The sequence below is a fragment of the Vigna radiata genome, unplaced genomic scaffold (assembly GCF_000741045.1).
Source record: "Vigna radiata var. radiata cultivar VC1973A unplaced genomic scaffold, Vradiata_ver6 scaffold_307, whole genome shotgun sequence".
In the NCBI taxonomy this organism is placed as follows: domain Eukaryota; kingdom Viridiplantae; phylum Streptophyta; class Magnoliopsida; order Fabales; family Fabaceae; genus Vigna; species Vigna radiata.
This window is the reverse complement of record NW_014543814.1, coordinates 61,421-79,617: the sequence shown is the minus strand read 5'-3', so window position 1 is coordinate 79,617 and position 18,197 is coordinate 61,421. Positions and strand designations below refer to the sequence as shown.

Genomic DNA, 18,197 nt, shown 5'->3' with positions numbered 1-18,197 from the left:
TTTATTGTTAATAACCAAGTTGAGTTTTCACTGGTTATAATAAAATTATGGTTGGATTCCTGAGTAGTCTTTTGTCAATTTGTCTAATAAGAAACCTTCACTCATTGTGTTAAAAAATAACTTGGAAGGAGAATAATATTTTGATACCCAAATAATATCAAATCTACCCATTTGATATTATTTTTCACTTTTCTAATTTCTTTTACAAATACAAATTTAGTTTTTTTATAACCATTTTATCAGGAGTTATCAAATAGCATCAAACAATCTTTTTCTAACAAACAAAAAGAGCAGACCAAAATAAGTATTGAAATAAGAAATTTGTAAGACTAAACTAATCAAACATGGAACTGTAAGAAACATACTAATATGTACATTTAAATTTTCAATTTGGTAATGGTGACAACTCGATTTCAGTCCAAGATTCTGACATCATGAAATACCAAAGTCCATTCCAAAGATGTTCCACATCATATTTAGTTACAAATAACTAAGCATGCATATAACAATAAGCTATGTAAAAAAAAATTCTTTCTAAGATCAAGCTAAAGCCATATATAATTGAAAACACATGCAATAATTATATTGCATAATGAATGGAACTTATGGAAGTATATGCTGCTTGGATACTTGTAGCTAAATATCATGCAGAAGGCCTTTGTACTCCACTTCTATTATAGCAAAACAAGAATTCAATACTACTTGACTGTTATATATTTGTGACAAACAATGGTAAAAAATTCTTGATAAGCACTTCCATTCTGACTCCAAATAGAACAGCTGTGTACACCATTGCAGATCATAGGAATATGAAAAATTCCAACCCCAAAATATCTGCAGTTCTGCACTGTCAATGGCAAGCATATGATTAAAAGCTCATATATATTCACATTTTTCCTTACAACAGCTAAGGCATATAATAGTCATGGACAAATAACAGTTTAGATATCTTGTTATATCCAAATAAAAGTATCAACCTTGCCAGTAAACTAACTCAAGTTTCCTTATCGACTACATTTATACAGAAAAAAGAAAAACAATACAATAGCAGCACATGGAAAACCTGCATGAATGACAAGCTACAATAATTTAGCTTGTACACTAGCTGCCTTTATTTTCCAATTTAGCACAGGAGAAACTTAGTCAATTTTATTTTCCAATTTCCTTCTCCTATAAATGATGATGAAATTTTAACCCAAAATAGCTGAATAAAAATATATCATTACCCATCTGTATGTGCCCTGCTGATTCAGATCGAGTATGCACCTTACCACACCATCGTCAAGTTCTGACAATAACACAGTCTATTTTAGTACAAATAATTTAAGGGAAAAACATTATATGTTGCTGAAATAACCCAAAAGACAACGAAAAATCATAGCAAATTATACGTTCGTGAATATTGAATAACGACAAGTGCAATACCATTTACATAAACTGATGAAATAAAGGAGAAATGTTTGGAAGCATGGATCAGAGAGAAGGTTGTAATCATAGCAGGAACAGCATAGGTGGCGGAACAGTGATTGGGTCAAAGGGAGGGAACAAAGTGTGGGGAGAAGTCTAAGTTGTGATTCCATACTAGAATGCAACCCACGCCTTTTCATACAACCCCTGAAATCACCATTGATATGGAAGAAGTTGCGAGCGTCGCATTGCAATAGCTCAGCAAGGGACAGGGGCCTTCTTCACTTTTCCCTAACTCCAAACACTGTCACCGCCCAACCAAACCAACTAGCGTTCTTCCTGCTCAAACCTTTTACTATTCCCATCATTTCCAAGTCAAAATAAACAGTTTAGATATCTTATTATATCGAAATAGAAGCATAAAATTTGGCAGTAAACTATCCCAGATTCCCATAATCACCGCATTTGCACAGAACATAACATTCCAATCTCAAGGGAATTTCTGATTCACACCTGATTATAGTGCTAAATAGCCTGTTGCTCTTGTGCCACATTTAAGTCGTCATTGCCGTCTTCAAATGATTCTCTATCTTTAAGAAAGTGTCCATCCTTGGGAGGCTTATAATCCTTCCCCCTCCAAACCACAACTTGTTCATTCTCAAAAGTCACCAGAATACAGGGGACCATGTCCTGCATTAATACACAAGATAATCGAAAATGAGCAACTTAAATCAGAATACAGGGGACCATGTCTTCTCTATATGTTTGGAATGTAGAGCAGAGTGCCGTCATTCGTGTATCACTTACCGTTGCCACTATCATTGTTATTTCCCTTCAAGTTACATAATTATAAAGAAAACTTACTCCTCACTCCATTGGTTTGACTTAAAAACTCCATTAGTAGTTAGTAAGTTAGTTCTGTTATTGAGGGATTTAGATAGGTGGTCTGAGATGGTAGAAGAAACAAGGCATATTGCCTTAAAAAATAAGTTGGGAGATTGAGAGAGCTCTATCGTCATTCATAAAAGAACTAAACAAATAAGAGATTTCTATTTTGCAATTTTTACGGACAAAAACCAAATAAAACTTTTATAGGAACTAGACCCAAAAAATGATATTTTTAGGGACAATAACTACTTCAACTAGAAAAAATGCACAAAATTTTTCCATTCACCTCTCCATCAATAGAAGAAAAATGATAATGATGAGACTACTATACAAGTCACGCTACCTCTGACTATTCACAGGGAGTAAGTGCATAACCATATTATAAAGAATATTATGGTATGTTTGTGAACGGTGAAGGACAAAAAATTAAAAAACAGCAAAACAAGTATAACCTATTTAATTCCCAAACAGACTCAATTTTAAAACTTATACTGAGGTACTACCTAATAATGCAACCTGAAAAAGGCATTTTTTGTTATAATGATGCGACACGAGAAAACTATATGGCGAATACAGCATTGTAAAGCTGCCAATTACAATAATATACTCAGCAAAGCTAAAGATAATTAATTGTCTTTACCCTGAGTTTGCAGCCTATTTTCTTGTAATCTTTCCTTTCAAGCCCCTCACAGTCTATCCGAACCAATTCACACGAGAGGAAAGCATCTCTGACCATGGGTACCAAAAAAGCATAATAACCATTTTTGGCTGCAATTCAGTTCAGAGTCGATAAATAATGTTTGCAAAAGCATACTGGCAACTGAAATAACAAAAAACAACACACACACCAAGCTTAGTTAAAGCAGGAACAGCTAGTCCCCTCTTCCGTATTTTTTTCGTTTCCTCAATACTTAAGCCATCGATTGTTGTCTTAATCAGTCTGGGATATACAGGTTCATGGGGCTTCCACAACATGAGAGGAACAATAGATCTCTTTTTCGGATTATAATTCCTGCCTCTGTATAATATAAGTGTACCTCCATGTCTGAAGATGACCTTCCCAAACGTTTTATCCTGCAACAAGAACACAAGAATTACTTATACACGTTATCAGACAAGTTTAAACATAAGCATCACAGACAATGCAATCTGAAGTTCAATTATCATATAAGTCCACGTTTTTCAAAATGAATAGTAATGTAATACTTTACTTATCATGCAAGGTACAGAAGAAGTAAAAAAGTATAAATAGACATGAACCTCAAGCTGGGTACAAATATTTTTCATGTCCATAGTTGGAACACCCATGCATTTAATTCTAACTGCTTCAGCAAATTTCCAATGATTATGAATAACATTCAGCATGTTGTGAGTTAAACCATCCCTTCCTGAAAGCAAAACAATCAAAGTTTGTCGTTAATAGATAAGATAAAGATTGAAGAAAACATTTGAAAAAAGAATAAATTCTGGTTACTTTATTTAGCCTTTTCTATGAAAAAATATCTCAGTTGCTCGAGAAAGGCACGAACAAACTGAATGGACTAAGGAGAAGGCAATACCAAATTCACAACATCGGAACCAATAACCTTTATTTAAATGTCAATGTGCCAGGATTTTCCTCAAAACAAGTACAAAGGAAAACAACATTTCATACACCTCCTCGCTTACCCATCCAATACATGTCCACAACAATTGCTATCAAAAACAATAGACTTATTCATTTATTAACACGACCATCCCAACAAAAAGCACAAAAACTAACAGTGAAAGAACCACAGAACATCGCGTTGTCTGTCTCATCAAGCAAAACTCCATAGAAAATCATGCTATCTGTCTAATAAAACTAGAATATATAAACCAAGCAACAATTCAAAAAGTTCGTATGAAAAACCACCTTACTGGCACAAAAATTCAAAAACAAAAACAAAGGTGACAAACTTCAACATATTTTAAGCGTGCCCTTTTGATTGTTTTCAAAAACAACAAAAGCCCTCTTACATTAGGTGAGGAGACATATAAGGATCACACGACATGATATGACACGACACTAAATGAGATATACTTCTATATTCTTAAAAACAATTTAACATTGACTAGTATTCATAAATTTCGAAGTTAGTCCCATATTTTTACAATTCTCGTATTATTTTTCACATTCCCGATCCTAATTAAGAAAAACATCAAGCGTCTTTCAACTTTCATACCGAGATTGACATGCCTATTAGTTTTGCTTTTCTCAAATTGCGATACCAATGCCTTTCTCTCATCAGTGGTGAGGGGCTTCCCTTGAATCATCTCTCTCTTCTTCTTCCTCTGTTCCTCCAACTTAGGGTCCTCCGCAGCCTCTAAGCTCTCCACAGTGGGGTCCACGGCTGGCGCACACACACCGGTCCACTTCCGGTCGAGCCGGCCCGGCCCAAAGGGAGAATACTTGGGCTCCCTGAGCCCGATGGGTCGCACCTTTGGGCTGCTCTCCGTGTAGCTAAACCGGAAATCAAATGGCAGATCATTGGAACGAACCGGCTTGCGGCCGGCCGGGTCGAGGGAGGAGGGAGGCCGGTACTTGGGCTTGGGTTTCTTTTGGTTGGGCTTGGTGGGAGGGGAATTGGGGCATTCCGGCTCGGGAGTGAGAGACGACGGTGGTTTGAAAGTGTATGAAGAGTGGAGTTTGGAGGCTGCGGATGAGAGGTGGCGCGTGAGGAGGGTAGCGGTGGAGGGATTTTGGCGAGTAACACGAATGAGGATAGACATGAGGGTTTAAGGGTGCATAATGTTTGGAAAGAGGATCTTCGTTTTAGGGTTTAAGGGTTGCAAAATGTTTCGGCCGTGCAACAGTAATTTTATCATGCAGAAAATGTATATTTTAAAAAGTATTTATGATCCAAAAATATCTTTTGAAATTTGTATTCCAATATTAATAAAAAAAAGTTTACTTTTTATCTCTTTTTTTATTATAATTTTAGTGGAGAATAGTTTAGAGTTTATGAATATTTAATCTCTTTCATTCGGATACCGAGTAAGTAGTGTTATATCCAGACAAATTATTTACTGAGACAAAAGGGGTTTACGAGATTTCCACAAAAATAAAAGTAGTGTAAATTTATTGTTAAAATAATCCAAAATACTAAAGTTTTAATATGGTGAACTATTACGAATATGTATATTTTAAAATATATACTTTTCATTACTAATATTACTAAAATTATTAAAAAATTTAGTCCCAACAAAAGTTAACATGTGAATGAGTATATGTGGCAATAAAATTTCTTCGAAAAATAACAATAAATTACAATAGTTTTTTTTTCTTTATTTTTAGATTGTTTCAAAGATATGGGCCGAAGGCAGAGGAAGAGATTGAAATGGGCTCTAACTCAAATGAGGAATTAGAAGACCAATAAAGTTAGCATGTGAAGCCCAAAAGGAAAGTGTAGCAACGAAAGTGGATGAAAGATTATGTGGTCAATGATCTTAAGCGTAATAATAATAAATCCCAAAGAAATAGATTTCGCTAGATATTGCATTAACCATGTTAGATACTATGCTTTTGTATTTTTCTTTTGCTGTGCAAAAAGTTAGTTTCCATAACAGATTACATATGCCTTGGTTTTTTTTATGGAGAACCAAAATAATTCCTCCCATCATCTATGTGTTTCCTTTTTTGTCTTTCCTTATGTTATTTATTCATCCAAATTAAGTGGTTTTTAAGCTTAAATTAAAATTCAGAATGTGAATTCTTCTTTTGTTTTTAAATCAATTTTAAAATTTGTTTAATTTGGAATTCTAGCTACTTTTGAGTTTACATTCTCATTGATTTTTCAAATTTTCTATAAGTTTTAACTCTGAAAATTCTAAATCAGTCTTTGTATAAATGAGATTTACATCATTTGAGTTTGATTCTAGATTTAAAATAGTAATAAAAACTATAAAATGTGTTTAGTTGAAGGTACCTATGTTTACTTCCATGCGATTATAGAAGAAATAACATTGTTGTGAGTCAAAGATTGAAGGAGAAACTCCACTTACCAACAAACTCTCATCCAAATGAAGGATGAATGAGATTCATTATGAGACAGTGCATAAAAGAAATATTATGTGATATTGCTCTCATAAACTTTACTCATCTTTTAGGATGATTATTGCTTCGTTTTAAAACATTTGATCTCATTGAACACTCGTTTTATCTAAGACACGAGGGACATCAAATTAAACTGAAGTTTATGACACCAAGCAAATAAGAAAGAACATAAATTGAAGGAAAAAACAAAAAAATAAAAGATGAAATAGAAAGTGAAGAAAGAATGTGAGAAAAAGAAAGAAGAGAAAATGAAGAAAAAGAAAGAGAACCATAGCACAAATTTTATTTATCAATGATTTTTCTTTTACTCTTTGTGATGTCAGGGCATAATTCAATAAATTATACTAAAACTATAGTTAATTATACTACATTATACTTAAAATAACTGAACTTATTTTAACTAAAAACTAATTAATTGTTTTAAAGTTCAGTTAAAATAAATTGAACTTTATTCCACTTTAATGCAGTTAACTAGTTAACTGTACATATTCCTTATCCGCGGAATTTCTTCCTCTGCGACGCTATATGCACTTCTATATAAAATAAATCTTCATCAATTTCTTTTTCCAGAGTAATTTTGATACATAAAAACATTAATAAAAGTCATTTCGATCAAAACAAAGAGCAAATGAGATAACTGTTTAAGTCAGAATAATTTCCTATTAATTTTAAAAAATCTATTATTATAAATAAATTAATAGAAAACTAGTCAAATATAATGTAACTTTGAAATGTTAGACGAATGTGGCAGTAGTAACAGAGATTGTCACATCAAGTGTGATAGCAATTTTTATAGATTATCATGACCAGTCATAATAGCTCTATATCTCTGCAACTTTAGTTGATTACAACTTAAAGTTTACAGATTGATAGAGAATAAGAACGCAACAAGGAGTTGATACCCACTGTTAACCAGTTTATTTTTATTAAATTAAAAAACAGTTTATTTAATTATACTATAGTTAACTAAACTAAAAAACAGTTCAGTATAGTTCTCTTAAACTACCTTTTAGTGCAGTCCAGTTTATGTAAACTATTTTGTAGTTAATTATAATTAGTTTACAGTGCAGTGCAAATAGTACAGTTTGCCCACCCCTACGTTTTACATTAATAAAATGGTGTAGATGTGAATGAAATACATCAACTCCTATGTTTAAAAAAGGAAGCTTGTTTATAACGTTATTTGGTGTTACATATAAAGGTGAGTGAGTGTTGGCAAGAAAGGTGCTCCATTGATTGGAATGGAAAAGTTGTTACATCAACTCCTATCTGACTAATTTTTCAAATTCCCTAATTCTAACCCTACATATCCTAAATCAGCCATCTCATTAAGACAAGGGGTTTACGTCATTCTTGTTTAATCTTTCTCTATTTTCTAGTCTCTGTGTATTCTCATTCTTATTTTTATGCATAGGTTACAATGTTTGATTTTGTTTTGGATTACACATGCCATGAATAAAAATCATATTTGATGACCTAGAGGCTATGTGAACTATTATTGATAGAAATTATGATTGGTAGGTAACCTTGGAGTTGAGTATAAAGTACCTATGAAGTTTCTTTTCTGCAACATGAAAACCAAAATTCGGTTTAGAACAATGAGAAACCAAAATTCTTATTTTTCTGCAACATGTTTTAATCAAGCTAATATTTGATTTTGTTTTGGATTACACATGATTAATGCCTATATCATTTTGGTTAACTTTACGTATATAGATCACACTCATGCATTATTGATATTTTATGTATTTGATAATCCTAATTAAAATAGTCTAGCACAACTTTGTGAAGCCATTATCGTTGAAATTAATTTAAAAGTTTTATTAAGAATAAATTTATCTACGAAATTGTTTTTCATTTTTTTTATCTCTAAATACACTGTTACTAATACAAGTCTATATAGATCAAACCATGATCCCGTGTTGCAAAAGTACATTTATTTAATAACCATACTTCACCATATTGTGTGAAGGGATTTTACTGTGATGATAGGTAAACACCATTTAGATTCTTGAAACGTTTTGCCCTCCTTTTAGGAAAATTTTAACACACAACTTTTCTACCCCTATACCACAATATAAAACAATATTTTTAATTTTGTAGTTGATGTTTTAAAATTATTTTATATTTTAAAATAAAAATTTGATACGATAGATGTTGGATAGGGGTTTATTAAGATATTTTGTTTATTTGATCTTATTACACTTTGAGAAGAACATGCAAGTATTTTTTTTTTGTCCAAAATAGTTAGAATCTCGAGAAGCGGAATTATATACGAGCCCTGCTTCCCTACACTATATATGTATTGATCATTTTTTTCATTGAATGTATTTTTAAATTTTGACTAAAAAAATTAGATTAAACTGAATTATTTTTGAAAATGTTTAAATTAAATCACAAATTTAAGCATAAAAGGTAGTTAAGTAAAAAAATAAAATCTTATTTAAATGTTGTGTCCACCGAAAGAGTCCGTAAATTTGAAAATTGTCAGGCAGGATTATCGGTGGAGTTTGAACTTTTTGTTCATAATGCATAAATAATGAAACTAACAAGCTAATTAAAAATGTGTTTTTCATACAGATTCACATAAAATAAACCCAATTAGGCAAGCTGAAAGAACTTGAGGAAATTATCACCATTTGATTTTCTATTAAAAGACTTATTAGACAAAGAGAAATTATAATATCAATAGCGGACAGATTCATACGAGGAAGAAACGAATCTTCTCTTCGGAATCGAATCAAGGAAAAAGTCTATAGCAATTGAAACTTACGATTTTCTTACCTGAGCGTTCGCTACTGTTACAGATCAAATATGCGAATCACCACCAACGTCAAGTTCTGACAATATAACAAAAAATGTGGATCAGTATTTATGTAAAATGAAAAAGTTGCAGAAATGACCAAAAAAACAGGAATAATGTGGAGAAAATTAGGTTAGTGAATAATGAATATCGACGATTTACAAATTGATGAAATAAAGCAGAAATGTTTGTTGGCGTGGATCAGAGAGGAGTTTGTAATCAACGCAGGAAGCGCGTTGGTGGCGGAACAGTGACTATGTTGAAGGGAGGGAACAATGTGAGGGGAGAAGTCTAAGTCGCGATTCCATACTAGAATGCAACCCACGCCTTTTCATACAACCCCTGAGATCATCATTGATATGGAAGAAGTTGCGAGCGTCGCCATGCAATAACTCAGCAAGGGACAGGGGCCTTCTTCACTTTGCCCTAACTCCAAACACTGTCACCGCCAAACCAAACCAACACGCTTTCTTCCTGCTCAAACCTTTTACTATTCCCATCATTTCCACGCCGAATCAACTTCACAAACACACCACTACGACGAAGAAGGGGGAGAAGAAGAGGTTAAAAGTTGAAATGAAATGAATTTTGAGGAAGAAGACGAAAGAAGGGCGGAAACCTAACCAGGTAGAAGATGGACACAGGGTTATGTTATGGACTCGAATAAGCCCAAAATCCAAGCTTGTTCATTTTGAACTTAAGCCCGTTTCGTGTTTAACTGATGGAAGCTTGTCCTGCACCTTCAATATATATTTGTCTATGTAGTTCTAAACTTTTTTTAAATCCCAGAACTATTTTTTTTGTAAAAGACTTTTTAACTCAAAGTAACTTTTTTTAAAGGTATTTTCTTTGTAATTAAAAAAGGATAATAATATTTATACAATATTTTTTGACAACATTTGAACATTGATTACGTGTTAATCTGTGATTGGTCAAAAATTACTCCACATTACTGTTTATGATTATTATTATTGATTGTGGAGTAATTTTTGACCAATCACATATTGACACATAATCAATGTTCAAATGTTGTCAAAAAAATGTTATCTAAATATCATTATCCATTAAAAAAACCTACATTCTTATCTTTTGTGTTTGAATGCATTTTGAAATCTCTTGAATGATTTTTCAGATTTTAATAGATTTTGAAATACGTTTAATTTTTTAATGAATTTTAAAATTTTTGAAATATTCAAAATTTGTAAAAAATTTTGATGAATTTTAAATTTTGTTAAAAAATTAAACGAATTTTGAAATTTATTCGTACCATCAAAGAATTTCAAAATCTCTTTAAAGTATTTAACAAATTTCGAAATTAATAGAAAACTTCCACAAATTTAATGAAAATTTGGATAAATTTTGAAATTTGTTCAAAATATTAAAGAAGTTTAAATTTCGTTAATTTTTTGAAAAATTCTTTAACAAATTTTAAAATTAACTGAAATCTTAAAAAATCTTTTAATAGATTTCAAAATACATTAAATTTTTTAATAAATTTTGAAAATTTGAAAGTATTGAGAGATTTCAAAATTCATTAAAAATCCAAAAATACACTAATTATTATTTATCAATCTCATTTATTAAAAGCTATCTTCAAAATTTTGAGATGGAAGAATAAAAATTTGGAAGTAGGAAAAAGTGCTCTTAATTGATTAATTGATTACTTATTACCCAACCCAAACTCTGGCCTCTTTCGATATAATAGAAAAAATCTAAATTGCTACCAAATGCATTCATTCATAATAAAAATGATCAAATAAAAATTGTATTTTGTATTTGTAAATCATCTAATAAATATTATAAGTGTATGTATATTTGGGTAAATTAAATTTCTCAGTGAATTAAATAGGTATTTTTACTTTAGTTAAATTTAAATGTAAAATATAAATAAAAAAATTATTTGTTACAATTTAAAATGAAATGTGATTTAATTTGGAGAGTGATAATTTGCAATATTTAACTTAAATTTTATTAAATATAATAATTGCTATAATATAAAAATCAATCGTAATTTCATTATAATCATAAACTCATAGCTCGATATTAAAATATTATATTGTATCATTATTCTTTTTAGTTTAAGGAGAGGCTAATTTCCTGAAATGTTGTAACTGAGTTACACACGAGGTTTGGCATGCATGATATGTTGCGTTATGATTAGCATTAGTTAGTTATAAAACTGTTTTTTCGGCACTTTTGCATGTCATGGTAGACTGATAATTCATGCTCCCACGAAACAAAGATATTGATTGGCGCACTTTCCTCAAAAGAATCAGCAAATCTTCAATTTCCACCGCTAAATCGCATGCTTTCCATATTCTTCGGAACACAAATAAAATAAATTCAAAATACTACGCCCATTTCTGATACCCTCATTGGCTAAACGTGCTCTTTCTAATTTTTTAAATATTTGTTCCCTTCACCTTATTTTATAAATTATTAATAATATGTAATTTAATAATTTAGAGTAAAGCAAAATGAAATTCTTTTTAATTTCGGTAATCGGTTGACATAACAATTTTTAAAAATATATATATATATATACATAAATTGTAGAAATCATTAGTTTCACCTGGAAAATATATTTATTATGATCAATAAAATACAAAATTAGCATACGCATAAATAATACATTAAAAAAATCAAACAGTGATATTCATAATATAAAAAAGTTAAAACAAAATCGTATTTTTCATTTATAATATTTGTAAAACTTTTTAACATAATATTCTTGTCACAGTTAGACTTTATATATATATATTTTTTCACAGTGATTATATCAAAATGTATTTAGCATATCTCATATTGTGGTAATAAATTACTCATTCTTTACTCGACTAATCTGACAATCTTCAAAATTCATTTGTTTAATGATAAGTTTGTATTGAACTAGATATTAAAATTATCGTTAAAAAAAGTTTACAATATACAATGATAAGAAATAATTTTTTATTTTTTTTCAAATTTAGTTTATTATTATCTTGAAAATTATTTCAAAGTATATATATAGGTTCCTTTCTTAAATTATATACATATATTTTGTTTTCCTTTAATAAAAAAAAATATACACAAATATTTTTGTAATTAAACAACTCTTAAGTATTTTTACTTCATATTCTTTTCAAATAAGAATGTTTCCTGACACTTCACTTTTAAAAGCAAGAAGATGATGAATAACAATATATTATAGTGTAGAATGTTTCATCCTTCCTAATTAAGTAATCTTGTTTTGTATTTATTACTGATTCAGGCCTAAACTTTAATTAATACTAAGGTAAACAGAAATTATTGCTTGTGAGTTTTTATTATTAATTCAAGCCTAAACCTTAATTTATGCTAAGGTAATAACACTTCCTGTATATATACTTTTGAATTTTTAAAAATGATGTTATTCTTATGTCTCTATATACTCCAAATTATCACAATCTACATAGTGCCAAACTTTATTTTATGCATTACTTAGCCCTGGGTGTTGAAACTGATAAAAATGATTCAATGCACTATCATCAAGCATCCACAAAAAATTAAAAATTAAAATGAACTCATGTGTAGTTATTTAGTTTGTTTTCAATTTGTTTAGTTTAGAGGGAGATATATTATCCTTTAGCTTTAATTGCGATGAACAAAATAAAATTTATGGTTTTTGAAAGCTCTTGAAACCCATGCAGGGATCTTATTTAGTTGATCAAAGTATTGATTGATTTAACAAAACTTTCAAAGTTAAAGAATTCATTTCAAATGATTTTGTTGAACTTGAAACCATGAGATCTTAAGTTTATATATATGTTTTTTTTTAGATATGTTTGCTAAGTAGGTGAAAATTAATTCTTAAATTTAATATTTAATATAACTACATTTTAGTGTTTTTTCAACTTATTCTTAAATATATTTTAAAATTAAAGTCATGAAAATATTTATAAATGACTTTGATTATTATTTATTGTTTTAATATGACTCTCATTTTTAAGTCATTTTAATTTATTAAAGTTTTAAAGAATTCAATATTTCATATCAAATAATATTAAAGGATGTAAGAGAAAGGAAGATAGAGAAAAAGATACCTTTATTAGTCAATGAATGATAGTATTACATGATTTTTACAAAGTATTTGTAATATCACACGTGAAAGTAACACCATAAAGACGAAGGTAATCGTTATAACAGACAATTTTGTTTTTGGTTTAATATAGAACATTAGCACACCTTCATAAGTCAAATTTTCATTTACATTTGTATCTCCAATCAATTTTCTTAAATTTCTAAATTTGTCACATTTCAATGCCTTTGTTAGCACATTTGTAAGCTACATTTTTTATCTGCAATGTGCAATTTCTATTCTTTCATTGTTGATTTGTTCACGGATGAAGTGAAACTTTATTTCAATGTACTTGCTTCTCTGACAAGATCAATTATTGAATTTTTATCTACAAGTGACCTTATTTTTTCAGCTAGTTCAACCTTAAATCCTTTCATCAACAAACTTAGTTAGGTAGCTTGGCAGGTTGCTTTGCAGGAAACTACATACTCACGTTCACAAGAGGATAAAGAAATTGTTGGCTTCTTTGATGAGCTCCACGAAATAGTTAACTCACCAAGAAATAAAATATATCCCGTTGTGATTTTTCTATCCCATTTGTCCCTACACAAATCTTCATTTGAGTATGTAACGATTCTCAATACATCATCTTGTTTTCCTTTAGGTAATAGAATGCCAAAGTTGTATGTTCCTTGTACATATTGAAGGATCCGTTTGGTAGCACTCATATGTGACAATCTAGGATTCTACATGTATCTACTACTCAATCCAATATTGTAGCTCATATATAAGGACATGTATTACATAAATACCTAAAACTTCCAACTATTTTTCAATATGTAGTAGGATTTATTACTTATTCTCTGTGTTACCTTTCCAATCTTAATCCAACCTCAGTTGGAGTGTTGGTTGCATTAATGTTGTGCATCTTGAATTTATTCAACATATCTTGCACGTACTAGATTAATGCATCATAGTATCACATCCAATTTGTGTAAATCACAAGAAAGTAACTTAGTTTACCTAAGTAGCTAATCTCAAATTCGTTTATCATTTGAAGCTTGAATTTAGATATTTATTCCTTACTACCTTCCGTGACGAATAGGTCATCAACATATGTAATCACACTATCAACTTCTTTGATTTCTCACAATTGTGACAACATTGCACAAAACTTTATGTCAGAGGCACACTTCTCAAACTCAATACTACACATAAAAGCATAATCAACCACCGTGTCTCTACTTATAATGACAAGACATGTTTCGAGATCAAATATCTTATAACCACCAGTGGAATGATAACCAAGCAATATTAGAGGCACCCCTTTATCATCCAATTTTCTCCTTAGTTGATTTAGTACACGCTTATAACATATCGAGCCAAACATTCTCATATGATCAACATTTGGCTTGCGTTAATCTATGCTTCCTTTGGTTTGACACCTTTTAATCTTCTTGTGGGAGATCTGTTCAAAATGTATGTAGTTGTTATAACAACCTCACCCTATAGGAAATTGTGCAGGCATTTGCTCTTCGACATGCATCTCACCATGCTCAAAATGGTTCTATTTTTTCTCTTTGTTGTTGCATTGTGTTGAGGTATATGTATAAAGGAGTAATCTCATGGATTATATCCTAATCTTCAAAAAATCATTTGAACTCATTGGAGATATACTCCCTCCTCCACAAGCTCTCAAAAGTTTATTTTCTTATCACATTGTCTTTCAACCATCCTCTTAAATTTCTTTAGAACCTCCAGTACTTCATTTTTCCGTTTAAGCAAATAAGTTCACACTTTTTTGGACCACACAAGTTTGAATATGCTATCTCCAATTTCTATGTTGTTTTCTAGGGTAAAAACTTCTAGAAACTCTCTCTAGTTTGTTTACATTAGACACATTCTTTACACACAGCTTCAGGGATATTGACCACAGGTAAGCCATTAATCATCGTATGTTGACTTAGTTGGCATATATCTTTGAAATTCAAGTGTTCAAAATGCAAATGCACAACCAATATGTCTTGTTTTTTGACATTATAAAGTATTGATGTTTAATAGTATTCATCACCACACAAAATGTCCTATTTTAGGATAAATTTTCTTTAGTGACAAGTCTTTTATTGTTTTCAAAAATGTTGAGACAATTATCCTCCATTCTCATAATGAAACCTTTATGTAGAAGTTGGCCTAGGCTAATAAAGTTTGTTTTTAAGCCTGACACATATAGTATCTCCCCAATCACAACCTCTTTTCCATGACCATCTCACAAAACAACTTTTCCTCACCCTTCTACTCTGAAGTTTCTATCATTAACAAACTTGATTCTCCCATAAATAATTTCCTTCATTTTCACAAACCACTACTTCTTTTTAGTCATAGGGGTCAAACAATTCGAACCTAGGTATCACGACGTGTCTTCTGGTTGATTTTCACTTGTCTTGGCCATCAACATCACTGCTTCATAATCGGATGTGTCATCTTGAGCTAAATTGGCTTGGTTTTTTTGACTTATTTTTAGCCCATTCTCTATCCCAACATTATTTGGCAAAATGACCAAACTTTTTACAATTGTAACACCTCACCTTCTTCTTGTCAAACTTTCATTTTTTTTTTCTCTATCACTAGAATCTCTTCCTTTATGCTCATGTGATTTATCTTTTGTATTACTTTTGTTTATCTTCTTGGAACCTGTTCATTTTCCTTTGTATTGGAAACATACTTGCAATGCCTATCTTGATAGTGTCTGCACTGTGAACACACTTATAGTGCCTGTTCTCAATGGTGTTTGTGCTCATTAATGCTAAATTCACGTACCTCTAAGGAATGTTGCAATTCTTTAATCTTGAGAGTCTCCAAGTCTCGTGTTTCTTCAATGGATACAACCACATGACCAAATCTTGGTGGCAGTGTTCGCATAATCTTGTCTAAGACATGTATGTTTGTAATGTTGTCCATGCATGCTCACGTATCATTGACGTGTTCTTGTATTTTGTCAAAATAGTCTACCATGGTTTCACTCTCTTCAATCATCAAGAACTTGAACTGCCTTCATAGGGTTTGCAATCTTACCTTCCTGTTCTTGCCACCATCACTATAAGTCTTGATTAAAATCTTCCACGCTTCTTTAGTAGTGGTTCATTGGAGATTTTATTGAAAATTTTGGAATTGACACATTGGTAGATAAAGAACCTTGCCTTACTATCAAGTTTTTACTACATCTTATAGTTTCTTTTCTCTTCATTAGTGACCTTCAAAACCAATTCAACAAGTCCATCACTCACTACTTTTACCACATTCTGGAATCCAAAATGGTTAAATTTTGATTCTCCAATCATCGAGCAACTTGCGTTAAAAGAATGGTAATGCCACTTGTATGATTCCTTCCATACCAACCACAATCCTCTTTAATCAAATCTTGAAACTTTTTCTATTTTCTTGTTTCACCATGAATCTCCATAATTGAAGAATATTCCTTTACTAAATCACATGTTTTTTAGCTCTTGATCAATTTTTTTAACATCACATGACACCGTAAAAGATTTAAAAGAAAAAAATATATAGAAAAAAGTAACTTTCTTATTCAATAAATGATATTTTGACACGTAACACTTGTAAAATATTATGTATCAATTACATAATGTTCAGATAAAATAAAAACAATTAATTCATAGTTACAAATAATAGTTAAAATATATTTAATAATATTAATCACAGTATCTTCTTTCTCTTATTATTACTTTGCCTTTATTCTCATGAGAAAACATTTACTTTGTACAAATTTTTTTAATTTATCTTTGCAAATTTACCTTTAAATTATAATTCAATGTTTTTAAAATATTAGTAATAAAAATACTTATCACGCTAGATAGTAAACCAGCCTCATTATACTTAAATAAGTATTTTTTAAATGAATAATTTAAAAAAAAAGACTCATTTAAGAAAAAACTTAATTAAAAACTAAATTATTTTGAAAACAAGTTATTTAAAAAGGGATATATTTAATGAAATAAGTTGAAAACAGATTTTAAATAACGATATTAGACAGCTAAGTATCAGCAGGAGTAGTATACTAATTTGTTTTTATTGTTGCTTGTCTTTCTTTCATTTTTCTTATTTTCTTAAGATAAAAACATTTATTCTGTATTTTTTTTAAGTCTTTTTCTCTTTACTTCTAAATTATAATGCAATACTTTTAAAATATCAATTATTTTTTGAAAAAGTTTTATCATAATTGATTTTAAGTTTAATAAACATTAAATAACACGATTCATTAAATCGGTTAAGAGAATATTTTTATATTATAATTAATTTTGACAATTTAGAGTTTTTATTTACTATAAATATTATTTTATTGTTATTATTATATATTTGAGATAAATATTACTTAAACGATAATTTAGGTCTATAACGCATGTGATCTTATAAATTATTTTTTAAAAAAATTTCACTTAATATTCACTCATATTCATATCTATATATTTTAAACTTTTTTATTGATTTAAACGTAAGTAAATCTTCTCCTTAAATAAGAAAGGAATCTCAACTCAACTTTCAATAAAATTCAAGCTATCACTAAAATATGATTAACTATTGGTAGATTCATACTCCAAATTTCAGTAAGATAAATAATAAATATTAATTTAGTTTGATTTTTTTGTTTACCATGGACTATAAAATAAAATTAAGTAAGGAAAAATTTCATTTTTCAAACTAAGAAACCTTAATGTTGTCAATAATAATTACTTAGTATGATACTTAATATAATACATAATTCATTATCTAAAAGTAACTATACTTTCCCAACTAAGAAAAAATTATATAATCCTTTAACTCTTATTTCTTTATTTTTTTTAAATTATATATTTTTTATATAATAAAAGTGAAGAAAAAATAATATCAATAATTAAGGTATACTTTTTTATTTTTTTGTGAGAAGTAATAAATTTCCCTAATATTTTTCCTTTATTCTTTTGGGATGACAAAAA

At 29.8% G+C, this 18,197-nt stretch overlaps 1 protein-coding gene and 1 long non-coding RNA gene across 3 annotated transcripts; both read right to left on the bottom strand.

Moving 5' to 3' along the window:
* Window positions 1-558: 558 nt before the first annotated feature.
* LOC106754943 (CRS2-associated factor 1, mitochondrial) lies at window positions 559-5,141 on the bottom strand. 2 transcript variants are annotated; one of them, XM_014637011.2, is made up of 7 exons: window positions 4,500-5,141; window positions 3,556-3,683; window positions 3,144-3,369; window positions 2,936-3,063; window positions 1,921-2,097; window positions 1,227-1,288; window positions 559-847 (listed from the first exon to the last, which is right to left on the bottom strand). In XM_014637011.2, exons 1-5 carry the CDS (start codon window positions 5,044-5,046, stop codon window positions 1,933-1,935), a joined length of 1,194 nt encoding a protein of 397 aa, XP_014492497.1. In that variant the 5' UTR covers window positions 5,047-5,141; the 3' UTR covers window positions 559-847; window positions 1,227-1,288; window positions 1,921-1,932. The 2 variants fall into 2 exon arrangements, with proteins under 2 accessions (XP_014492497.1, XP_014492498.1); XM_014637012.2 differs by having other exon boundaries at window positions 559-842.
* Window positions 5,142-7,474: 2,333 nt separating this feature from the next.
* LOC106754944 lies at window positions 7,475-9,758 on the bottom strand. The gene is made up of 3 exons (XR_002667022.1): window positions 9,336-9,758; window positions 9,155-9,210; window positions 7,475-7,934 (listed from the first exon to the last, which is right to left on the bottom strand). It is a non-coding gene; the product is annotated as an uncharacterized LOC106754944 (long non-coding RNA).
* Window positions 9,759-18,197: the final 8,439 nt, after the last annotated feature.

What these genes read in the sequence shown, in the direction of transcription:
- LOC106754943 (XM_014637011.2), bottom strand. Translation starts at nt 5,046, where the DNA reads ATGTCTATCCTCATTCGTGTTACTCGCCAAAATCCCTCCACCGCTACC. An exon ending in TAATAGGCATGTCAATCTCG is followed by an intron (nt 3,684 to 4,499) that starts GTATGAAAGTTG and finishes TTTTGCTTTCAG; the next exon opens with GAAGGGATGGTTTAACTCAC. An exon ending in ATATTTGTACCCAGCTTGAG is followed by an intron (nt 3,370 to 3,555) that starts GTTCATGTCTAT and finishes TTCTTGTTGCAG; the next exon opens with GATAAAACGTTTGGGAAGGT.